The sequence below is a fragment of the Diprion similis genome, chromosome 8, assembly GCF_021155765.1.
Source record: "Diprion similis isolate iyDipSimi1 chromosome 8, iyDipSimi1.1, whole genome shotgun sequence".
NCBI lineage: Eukaryota > Metazoa > Arthropoda > Insecta > Hymenoptera > Diprionidae > Diprion > Diprion similis.
Window position 1 is genome coordinate 11,430,571 of NC_060112.1, and position 11,425 is coordinate 11,441,995.

General features: G+C 38.5%; 1 protein-coding gene across 3 annotated transcripts; it reads left to right on the forward strand.

Annotated features, from left to right (window-relative positions):
• Positions 1-1,669: 1,669 nt before the first annotated feature.
• On the forward strand, positions 1,670-10,863 carry LOC124408603 (mite allergen Der p 7-like). 3 transcript variants are annotated; one of them, XM_046885638.1, is made up of 6 exons: positions 1,670-1,806; positions 2,558-2,690; positions 4,363-4,515; positions 4,599-4,753; positions 4,987-5,006; positions 10,643-10,863. In XM_046885638.1, the coding sequence occupies exons 1-6, from the start codon at positions 1,742-1,744 to the stop codon at positions 10,801-10,803; spliced, it is 687 nt and encodes a 228-aa protein (XP_046741594.1). In that variant the 5' UTR covers positions 1,670-1,741; the 3' UTR covers positions 10,804-10,863. The 3 variants fall into 3 exon arrangements, with proteins under 3 accessions (XP_046741594.1, XP_046741593.1, XP_046741595.1); XM_046885637.1 differs by lacking the exon at positions 10,643-10,863 and having other exon boundaries at positions 4,987-5,272; XM_046885639.1 differs by lacking the exons at positions 1,670-1,806; positions 2,558-2,690; positions 4,363-4,515; positions 4,599-4,753; positions 4,987-5,006 and adding exons at positions 7,365-7,447; positions 7,792-7,921; positions 10,020-10,172; positions 10,260-10,414 and having other exon boundaries at positions 10,623-10,863.
• The last annotated feature ends 562 nt before the right edge of the window (positions 10,864-11,425 follow it).

Sequence of the window (11,425 nt, forward strand, 5' to 3'; positions counted from 1 at the left end):
AATACAACGAACAATTTCGATGTACATATATGAATGAATAATTATTAACGCACAATGGATTAGTAGATGATATTCTACACTGAGATTTCGCACAAGTTGTAGATGTGGGTAACAAAAGATTAATCCAACTCCAATATACACGGCAAAAAGTGAATAAAAAATAATAGGTACTTTCGTAATGATTGATAAGCCAATTACGAGTGCGCAATATAACTTTCAAACTTAACACTTCGACCAGTCGTATATTTTAGACAAGAAATCAAATCATATTTTTATCATCGTAAATTTGATCTGACGATTTCGTTCAACGATTTTCAACTCTCAATTTATGTGTCCAATAAACTGCAGTACGAATTGACAAATTTGAGTAACGGTTACAGATTTTGAATCGTCATTTACAGGAATTGAAACAACTGAGAAGAAATATAATTATTATACGGTGGTATGAGTAATCTAAAAATATCATTAATTCATGAAATAAGATGATCATAGTAACCGACAAAATCGACACTTTTCCACAGCGTGTGAGATCCAGCATGATGGATCATACATACATGTATATTCGAGCAATCAAGCGGTGCAGGTGCCAGTCACGTGGCTCATTAAACGCTCGATATCACCATCGACTATAATGTAATTGATTATCTGTACATATCGTAATCAGATCACACAAAGGTGTAGACACGCGATTTCTATCGCACATAATTCACGATGAAGGTTTGATACCAGTTTTTTGCCACAACGAAATTAACAATTTTTTTTTTCGTTGTATTTTTTTTTTGCCGTCAAGTATTGGCCATCTCGCCGCTTGATTCAATCGAATTCCAGAGTACGGAACCTCATTTGTTGATAAAGCTAATTAAAGTAATAAATTTTTGTGATTCCTTCACCTGTTTTCTTGACGACGCAAAAATCAAATTAAAAACCCTGATTTCTCTTTGATCTTTGCTCTTTTTTGTCATGGGGTTTTAGGACGAGATCGTGAATGGTTGCGGAAGAAAAATTTTCGCAACGTTTCTTCGAAAGAAATGTACCTAATAAAAAGATTATCTACTTATTAATTTCGGCCCTGCGCACTTTGCGCGCCAACCCCGCTCGTCGCTGGACAAAACTGGATGCGCAAACCACGAGATTCAGGACCTAGATACCGAAAACCACAAGCTAGCTTCGGATATCTTGAAGAGCTAACTTCATGCATCTTATGTCTTAAAAAAGCTAACTTCAAGGATTTAACAACATCTTTTTATAGGTATAGAAAGTTGAAGAATTTTTTTTAACATCAAAAAATATGAATAAAGAATCCCGGTCACAGCGCGTGATGATGAGATACTAAGTTTGGTGAAGCAATAATAATAACGTTGTTATTAACGATTTAGATTTTCGGTTACAGAGACAGAACGCACTTTTATTACTCACTTAGTATTGTATTTTTGGGCTACGGTTGAAAACGAAAACGGTGAACAACCGTACATTAACCATAACTAGAAACATCTTTGGTGTATATAAATACCAATATAATTGTTGTATACAAATGCCGAGATATGATCTGAACGAGTTTTATCTGTAATATATAGAAATACGCGTTTATCGCATACTGCGAACGTTATGGTGACCGATAATATAATCTGAAAGCTTTTTCGTCGTGAGTAAGTAATCTCGCCGAGATAATCTCAATGATTTTTGCAAAAAATCTATAAAATAAAACATTTTAGTAACGGGGTCTAGTCACTGTTTCATCACCATGAAGACCGTTCTGGCACTGTTCCTCGTCATCGTAGCGGTGGCTTCTGCGGCCAAAACGCACCAGTAAGATACTCGCGTATTCACGCGGCTTCTTGTTTCTGAGTTGATAGTTAAAATATTTATACACCCCCGAAATAATGATTCGGAATCAGATCCTTCACTTGCCAAAATTTGTGAAGTTTCAAATCGGCAGACCTACGATAGCAAAGATACTTAATCCAATTATCGATAGTTGACGATAGAGAATCTAGACGGCAATCAACTCTTCCCATATTTAGTTTATTTTAGAGATATCACCATATGGTTGCGCTACACCTAATGTAGTTTCTGATTTCGTAGATTTTTATTTTTATTTATTCGTATCGAGCATAATTGCATCAAGCTAGACAGAAAAATCAGATGAATTGAAATTGACTAATTACAGTTGCAGCCTTGTAATCCATTATCCAATTCGTTGATTAAACATATTGTCAGTCTATAATGGAATTGAAAAAAAATATTTCGATGGTTGGATTTTGTTTCTAGCATCCTCAATTATTAGGAAAGCAGCTTATTATTCTGACATTTTTTTAAATAAAATTAGCTTGATTCCTGAGTGGATTGAGACAAGTTGAGTTCTACGCGAACCTTCAATAAAGAATTTCTGTAAATTTTCCGGAACACCCCGAGATTTGAATGCGAAGTAATTTTTGATATTGATATAGAAGTTCTGAATGTTTTTGGCGTTCTTTTTCAATAAGCCTTCCATCGCTGATATAACGATGTATGCAACCATCGGATTTTCGACTTACAATTAATCGCGTTTGTTTTACAGAAAACGGTCCACCACCTATTCGGTTACCTTGAACGACTACGTCGACACAGTCATAGACAATATCCAGGCGTACGTCAGTGCAAGTGATCTTGAGCCGCTGTCAATTCCTAACGTGACGGAATCCTTCTCCGTGGTAAGTTGGAGTTAAATTTAATTGCAGGAAACTGATTATTAGAAAATTAGCAGAGAAAAAAGCTGGCAGAATAAATTTGAGTTGCAATTTTATAAATTCGATGAGCCCTGATGCAAGGCTGTACTTTTCGCTCTATAAGGATACGAATACAAGTTAAATTTTACAGAATTCAATGGATATGTTTATTGTTTATATATAGGTTGCGTAATAAAATGATGAGAATGTTTCGATGCGTGAAAAAATCGCTCTCGATATTTTCGTCTTTATGAAATCGAAAGATTCGCGGGATTGTATGATCCCCGCGAGTACATAAATAACGCAGTAATCGATCTACTCAGGTGTTGATAATCTTTGACAAAGCCAATTGATTGCTCCGGACGATCTCAATACAAGCTAATGAGTGCCCGGTAAATTTATATTATTATAGAGTGGCTAAAATTATATCGGTACCATTACCGTTATCGATGATCATGATAAGTCACTCAGCGAAAATTGCAGAAACATGATCTCGTATAAGGATATTATTTAGAATATATTGTGGGATTGTCATTGCAAAAGGAAAGTTTTAGGTTATCGGAACCAGTCGGTCGGTCGCAAGGTGAAAGCTGAGGCGAGAACCAAGGCCTTCGAAAGTGATTTCTAGGCTTGAAACCTTCAACGAAAGCGAGAGTGAAATCTGTCAAGATCTGCTGACTTCGTTCTTGCGGGCGAAAGTTAGGTCACCGGGTCACCGCAAGTCTGACTTACTCCTAAACCAGATATCGAGTCCAGAGTTCAGAAGGAACACCTCGATGATCCTCGCGTCGAGATCAGGGTGGACCGGACTACTTAGACACTCCGGGGATATCATTTCTGCCACGGAACGAATGTGACGTCGAGTAACACTGTTCAGCAACCATGCTAAGGGTTTGGGTCGAACACGAGGAATTACACTAAGATTGGAACGAGACTAATTAGCAAGTATCAAATGTTGACTACGTAAAGGATTTGCTGCGGGTGGTCGAAAGTAGTCAATTGTGATCGAGGGCAAGAATCGCAGAGAGAACTTCGAAGGGGTCGAAACGAATGATCGCCAGGAGTAGAAACTGGTGGGTCGCGAAACGAAAAGCACGATGCCGAGGTGAAGGAGGTATGGAGGTAAGGAGGCCACCCAGTGAAGATCCAGGTCTTCGGTTCAAGGCAGTGGAAAGTGAGGCCTTACTCCAGAAAGATTTGAAACGTGGCTGAAAGCGAGAGTGACTTTACAGGGAAAGTGAGGGAACCCGAGAATTCAGCTTCTCACCTAACGTCACTGACCTGACTCAACGTGGATCTGGATTAGCTTGTATCCAGAAAGTGAAACCCGTCCTGCTGAGCGTGTTGAGCAGTGAAAGATCGGTTGTGCCGGTAAAATTTCCGGAGGGTTTGTCACTCGGAGATCAATAGTGATTTCCGATGTCAAAGTATACCTGGAAATGCACTAATTATTCGACTGAATAACCTCTCGAAAATGTCGTCAATCCAATGTACATTGCACCAGGGGTGACAGACAACTTCGCACTCTGATGTTTTTGCCCGTTTATAAAATGCAACTTGACTTCTGTATTGCAAGGATTGATGCTGTAATTTTGATTATACATTCGAGCCTGAGTAATCATTTTGTTTAATCACATTTTGACGTTATTTTTTTCAGAAAGAACTGCTCATCACCTGGAGTGGACGCCTTTCGCTGTACGACGGAGAGTTGACTGGTTTGTCATCAGTGAAACGTTACGGCGACGTGAACCTTGGATACGATGGTCAAACTCTGAGTTTGGATGCTAACATGGGAGTCGACGAATCAACGGTGAGCAATCTCCAGTGGTATACAATATAAATTAAAACCTTCTGATTTAATTCTGTTTTTGAATTTTCCACGCTTCATTTCAGGGCACTTACACCTACTACGCGAAACTTTTGGGCAGTCTTCATGAGACTGGAAGCGCAACTGTAACCGTCAAAGAGATCGATAGCACTGTAGGCTTTAGCGCAAACGTGAACAATTACACAATCGCTTTCGATTCCTTTGAGATCAACAGCGTTGGGTGAGTCAAGAAAGGTTCGGTTCAGTCGAAAGGGAGGATTTAAAAAAAATTCTTTTATAGAAAATGGGTTTGTCTGCAGGGGGAAAGTTGTGCGACTAACTTATATACCGTTACCCTAAAATTCACCAAAATCGAATAGTAAAGAACCGGGATTAGAACGCTTGACAATTCATAGCCTTCGTCGTAATGACCTTATTCAAAATATTTAAACTTTTTTCAAATTCTGACTTCAGATCAACCACTGCCGAGCTGAATGGCAACTCGCTGACTGACTGGCTTGTCGATGCCGTTATTGACATCATATTAGCAGCCTCCAAGAGCAGCATCGTCAGCCAGGTGGAAACCGAAGTTAATTCGGTTATGTCGTTCGTTGTTGACCAGGCTAACACCTACGTGACTTCACTGCGTTCTTAGACTTATCTGAATGAACATTGTTGATTGAGACACTTTAAACCAACAAACTTGTGTGCAAATTTTCATTACGCAGTTATCCTAAATACACTTCTCTGTCTCTTCACGGAAGCTTTGCAGCGCATTGCTCTTGAGTTACTGTTTTTGTTTTTTAATATTACCACACTTGCCACCATCCTTTCCAACTTCCTCAAACATCTGAAAATAAACTTCGTCAATGGTGAGAGTCGGTATATCAGTCGAATTCATCTATACGATACGAGAGATTCTTCGAGGATTAAACTTCCATAACGACTTTGCAGAATAACACGGAGAAACAGAAAGCAGAAAAAAGCGTACAGCAAACTAACGAAGCTGAACTTGCGTCTCACGCTGAATCGTAATGTAAATTACGGTGATTTTATTCCTCACGTAAAATGGCAGTAAAATACAATAAATGGAAGTCCTTAATATAGAGTGTTTACGGAAATTTATTTCAAACACCCCGTTTTTTTGACTCCTTCAGGACAGTTGTAATATTTTTTTATACTGAAAGTAAATACAGAAAAACGGATTATTATTCATAAGAATATTTACATGCAGTGACCCTGGTTGATAAAAAATTTGATTTTCCAATTTTTCTATCATTCTACAGAAAATTCCTATCCATATATTTATATATATATATATGTATAAACAGTTAATTACTAACCGACGATAAATTAGCGAATGAAATTCTGCACGGAGGACGCGAAGTCAAATCTGCTCTGCTATAGCTATCGGTTACATTTGCGCACTGCGGAAATTGTACAAGTTATAGAAATGTGTAACAAAAGATTGAGGCAATTCCAATGTACTCGGCACAAAGTAGATAAAAAGCAATTGGTGAGTACTTTCGTTACGAGTATATGCCAATTATGAGTGCGCAATATAACTTTCAAATGTAATACTTCACCCATTCGGAAATTTTTTCTAAAAAATATCAAATTATATGTTTATCATCGGAAAATTTGACCTGATATTTTCGTTCAACAATTTTCAACTCTCAATTTATGTGTATAATAAACTGCAGTAAGAATTGATAAATTTGAGTAACGGTTACAGATTTTGCATCATAATTTACAGGAATTGAAACAACTGAGAAGAAATATAATTATCATACGGTGGTATGAGTAAACTCAAAATATTATTAATTCATGAAATAAGATGATCATAGTAACCGACAAAATCCACACTTTTCCACTGCGTGTATGATCCAGCATGATCGATCATACATACATGTATATTCGAGCAATCAAGTGGTGCAGGTGCCAATCAGGTGGCTCATTAAACGGTCGATATCACCACCAGACTATAATATAATCGATTATGTGTACATATCCTTTCAATCAGATTGGAGATAGGTGTACACACGCGATTTCTATTGAACAAACATAACATAAAAATTAACAATTTTTCATTGTGTGTTTTTGATCGTCGAATATCGGTTATCTCGCCGCTTGATTCAATCGAATTACAAAGGACGGAACCTCGTTTGCTGATAAAGCTAATTGAAGTAATAAATTTTTCTGATTCTTTCACCCGTCTTTTTCACAATGCAAAAATCATTTTAAAAACTCTGGTTTCGTCTTGATGTTTTTTTTCCCTCATAGAGCTTTGGGACGAGATCGTGAATGGTTTCCTAAAGATAGTCTTGTGCCTGTGTTCATCGTAGGTAATTGCAAAATTTTGAGAAAAAACGAAACACACAATGCCGCGATGTTTCTTCGGAAGAAATGGTTATATGCTAAGAAAAATTGAGATATGGGTATATACTAAGAAATTTGAATATTGTTGGAATGACTAGAAAATTTGGTACGACTTGGTATCACCATGGTTGAAAAGAATAATATCGTGTACTAGATTTTCGCTGACTGAAACAAAACGCATTCTCATTTTTCACCTAGTACTGTATTTTCAAGCTACGGTTGAAGATGAAAATGGTTAATAATCTTTGGTGTATATAAATACCAATATAATTGTTGTACACAAATGCCGAGATTTTATCCAAACGCGTTTTATCTGTAATATAGGAATGCGCGTTTATCGGATACTGCGAACGTTGTGGTGACCGATAATATAATATAAGAAGTTTTACGTCGTCTGTAAATAATCTCGGCGAGATAATCTCAATGATTTTTGCGAAAAATCTATAAAATAGAACATTGTAGTTGTAGACTCCAGTCACTGTCTCATCACCATGAAGACCGTTCTGGCACTGTTCTTTGTCCTCGTAGCGGTGGCTTCTGCGGCCAACACGCGCCAGTAAGATACATGCGTTATTCACGCAGCTTCTTGTTTTTGATTTGACAATTAAAATAAGCTTATTATTCTGAAATTTGTTGCCCTGAATTTATGCTTGATTCCTGAGTGGAATAAGACTAATTGAGTTCAAGGATTAGCAAAAACAATATATATGCCATATTTGAACAAGGAATTTCTATAACTTTGCAGAAACACCCTGAGATTCGAAGACCGAATAATTTTTTTGTGTCAGATGTATCAGTTTGAAAATTTTTTTAATACTTTTTTTTTGAATAAGCTTTCATCGCTGATGTAACGACGTAAGCAATCATCGGGTTTTTGATCAAAGTGCGCTTGTTTTACAGAAAACGTTCCACCTATTCGGCCAACCTAAACGACTATGTGGACGAAGTGGTAGGAAATCTGCAGACTTTCATTAGTTCAAGTAGTCTTGAGCCACTGTCAATTCCGAACGTCACGGAATCGTTCTCCGTGGTAAGTTGGAGTTAAATTTAATTGCTGAAGATAGATTAGAAGAAAATTAGCAGATAATTAAAACTGGCAGAATAAATTTCAGTGGTAATCTTACGAATTACATGATTAATGATTTAGGGTTGTAATTTATGCTCTAGGGTACAGATACAAGTTGAACTTCATAAGACTTCATATATGTATTCACATATAGGCTGCGTAACAAAATAACGGAATTTTAATCCGCGAAATAATCGCATTCCGCGTTTTTATTCTTCTAAAATTAAAAGTTTCGCGGTGATCGTGCGATCCTTGATCCTAATTGATTAACCAGGTGTTTTAAGTCTTTGAAAAAACAAATTAACTACTCGAGATGATCTCAATGCAAGCTAATGAGTGCCCGATAAATTAATATTATTATAGCGTTGGTAAAGTTGTATCGGTTCGATTATCGTTATCGATGACGATGATTAGTTGCTCAGCGAAAATTGCAGGAACGTGATCTTGTATAAGGGTGCGATTCCCAATCTTTGGTGCGATTATTATTTGTTTTGCGAAGGCGTGATTTTAATTAAAGTTATATTATTTTTTGTCAATGATATCAAGATATTATACAGACTTAGAAAATTTAGCGGATATTAATCAACAAGTCATGATCATGCGAACTATCAAACGCACAGATGTTGAGCATGAATCACACCCTGCAAACGTTCAAAAACGTTCATGTGAAATGATGAATCGACTTTCAACCGATGAACTCGACTTGAATGAAGTTGGGGAAAGTGTAAAGAAACCAAACTTACTTGCACTGGTGTTCTGGCTACGTGAGCATCTCTAGAACGAAAGAAAAAGTGACCGTTGGATGGTCGACTTAGCCAGCGACTCTGGCCTGGATGGGACTCTTGGCTGAAGTATGGATCTAGTTCAAGCGACGAGTGACCCGAAAGCAGTAACGGGGAAAGTGGGCTTCGAGGGCAAGATGAGGAAAAGGAAAGTTTTGGGTCACTGGAACGAGTCGGTCACTCGTAGGGTGAAAGCTGAGGCGAGAACCAAGGCCTTCGAAATTGATTTCTAGGCTTGAAACCTTCAACGAAAGCGAGAGTGAAATCTGTCAAGATCTGCTGACAGATTCTTGCGGGCGAAAGTTGGGTCACCGGGTCACCGCAAGTCTGACTTACTCCTAAACCAGGTATCGAGTCCAGAGTTCAGAAGGAACACATCGACGATCCTCGCGTCGAGATCAGGGTGGACCGGACGACTTAGACACTCCGGGGATATCATTTCTGCCAGGGAACGAATGTGACGTCGAGTAACACTGTTCAGCAACCATGCTAAGGGTTTGGGTCGAACACGAGGAATTACACTACGATTGGAACGAGACTAATTAGCAAGTATCAAATGTTGACCACGCGAAGGATTTGCTGCGGGTGGTCGAAAGGAGTCAATTGTGATCGAAGGCAAGATTCGCAGAGAGAACTTCGAAGGGGTCGAAACGAATGATCGCCAGGAGTAGAAACTGGTGGGTCGCGAAACGAAAAGCACGATGCCGAGGTGAAGGAGGTATGGAGGTAAGGAGGCCACCCAGTGAAGATCCAGGTCTTCGGTTCAAGGCAGTGGAAAGTGAGGCCTTACTCCAGAAAGATTTGAAACGTGGCTGAAAGCGAGAGTGACTTTACAGGGAAAGTGAGGGAACCCGAGAATTCAGCTTCTCACCTAACGTCACTGACCTGACTCAACGTGGATCTGGATTAGCTTGTATCCAGAAAGTGAATCCCATACTGCTGATCACTTTCGGCAGTGAAAGACCGGTAAAAATCCGAAGGCTTTGTCACTTGGAAATCAGCAATGATTTCCGATGTCAAAGTATACCTCAAACTGCACTGTGTCCCCTAGATTCACAAGTATAATTTCTTGCGTGAACAGTGCGGCGAAAATATTGTCAACTCAATATGCAACCAGGATGACAATTCACGCAGCAGTCTGATGTATTTACTCAGTTATAAAATGCAACTTAACTATTGTACTGGAAGGATTAAAGCTTTAATTTTTATTGTAAATCACCCTAAGTAATGCTCCTATTTCATTCCGTTGTGACGTTTTTTTTGTTTTTTTTTTCGTGCAGAAGCCACTGTTGATCACCTATAGTGGACGCCTTTCGCTCTACGACGGAGCGTTGACTGGTTTGTCATCAGTGAAACGTTACGGCGACGTAAACCTTGGATACGATGGAGAAACTCTCAGTTTCGATGCTAACATGGGGGTCGACACAACAGCGGTGAGTAATTACCGAAGGTGTACAAGACAAACTGTAACCTCCTGATTTCAATTCTCTCCATCATTTTTCGACACTTCATCATTTCAGGTCGCTTACACGTACTACGCGAAACTCTTGGGCAGTCTGAAAGAGAGTGGAACCGCTAAGATAACCGTCAGGAAGATCGACACCACCGTGGGATTGAGTACAAACTTGAAAAATTATACATTCGCTTTCGATTCCTTCGCGATCAACAGCATCGGGTAAGTTGAGAAAGATTCGGTTTAATTTATCGGGTGATTTTTTTCTCTACCAAAAATGGATTTGTCTGCAGGGCAAAGTTATGCTACCAACTTATATACCGATGTCTTTAAATTCACTGAATTCAATGATTAGAACTGTGAAATTTCATACTATTCGACATGATTACCTTGTTAAAAATATTTCAAATATTTTAAATTCCAACCATAGACGAACCACTGCCAAGCTAGGTGGCAACGTGCTGACTGACTGGATGGCCAACGCCGTTATTAATACCGCAATACCAGTCGTCAAGAGGATCGCCATCAAACAGATCAACAGCGAAGTTAATTCGGTATTGTCCTCCGTTTTCGACGAAGCAAACTCCTACGTGGCTTCACTGGTTTCTTAGATCCAGCTGATTGAACATTATTGTGGATTGAGACGTTTTATTGCACTGAACATGTGTGCAAATTTTTATTATTCTGTCAATCCAAATACACGGTTTCTTTCTTTTCAACGAACGTCAGCAGCGCATTGCTCTTGAATTATTATTTTTGTTTCTTAATTACCACACTTGCTACCATCCTCTTGCACTTCCTGGGTTATATATAACAATGAGCCCTGTCAATAGTGAAAATCGATATCAGTTCAGTTCCTATCTTGTTTATCAATATGATACGAGGACTTCTTCGAGGATTTAAACTTCCATTTCCAACCATTTCGGAGAAAAATATAGAGAAACTCAGAGATGCAAAAAGCGTAAGGGAAACTAACGAAGCTGAACGTTAAAATAATTTAAGGTAATTTTATTCCTGACATGAAACGGTAGTGAAATACAATTAATGGAAACTCTTACACTGCGAGTTTCTTCCAAAAATCTATGATCGACGAAACTCCAGTGCAGAAAACTCTCAGGTTCTTTCTAAAGTGGAATAAAAGTTGCATGTTAAAATTTGAAACGGTGCATTTTTACACTCGATAATAAAACCCCGACCTTGATTGACGTAGACGTTGAATTGTGTTTAATTTTC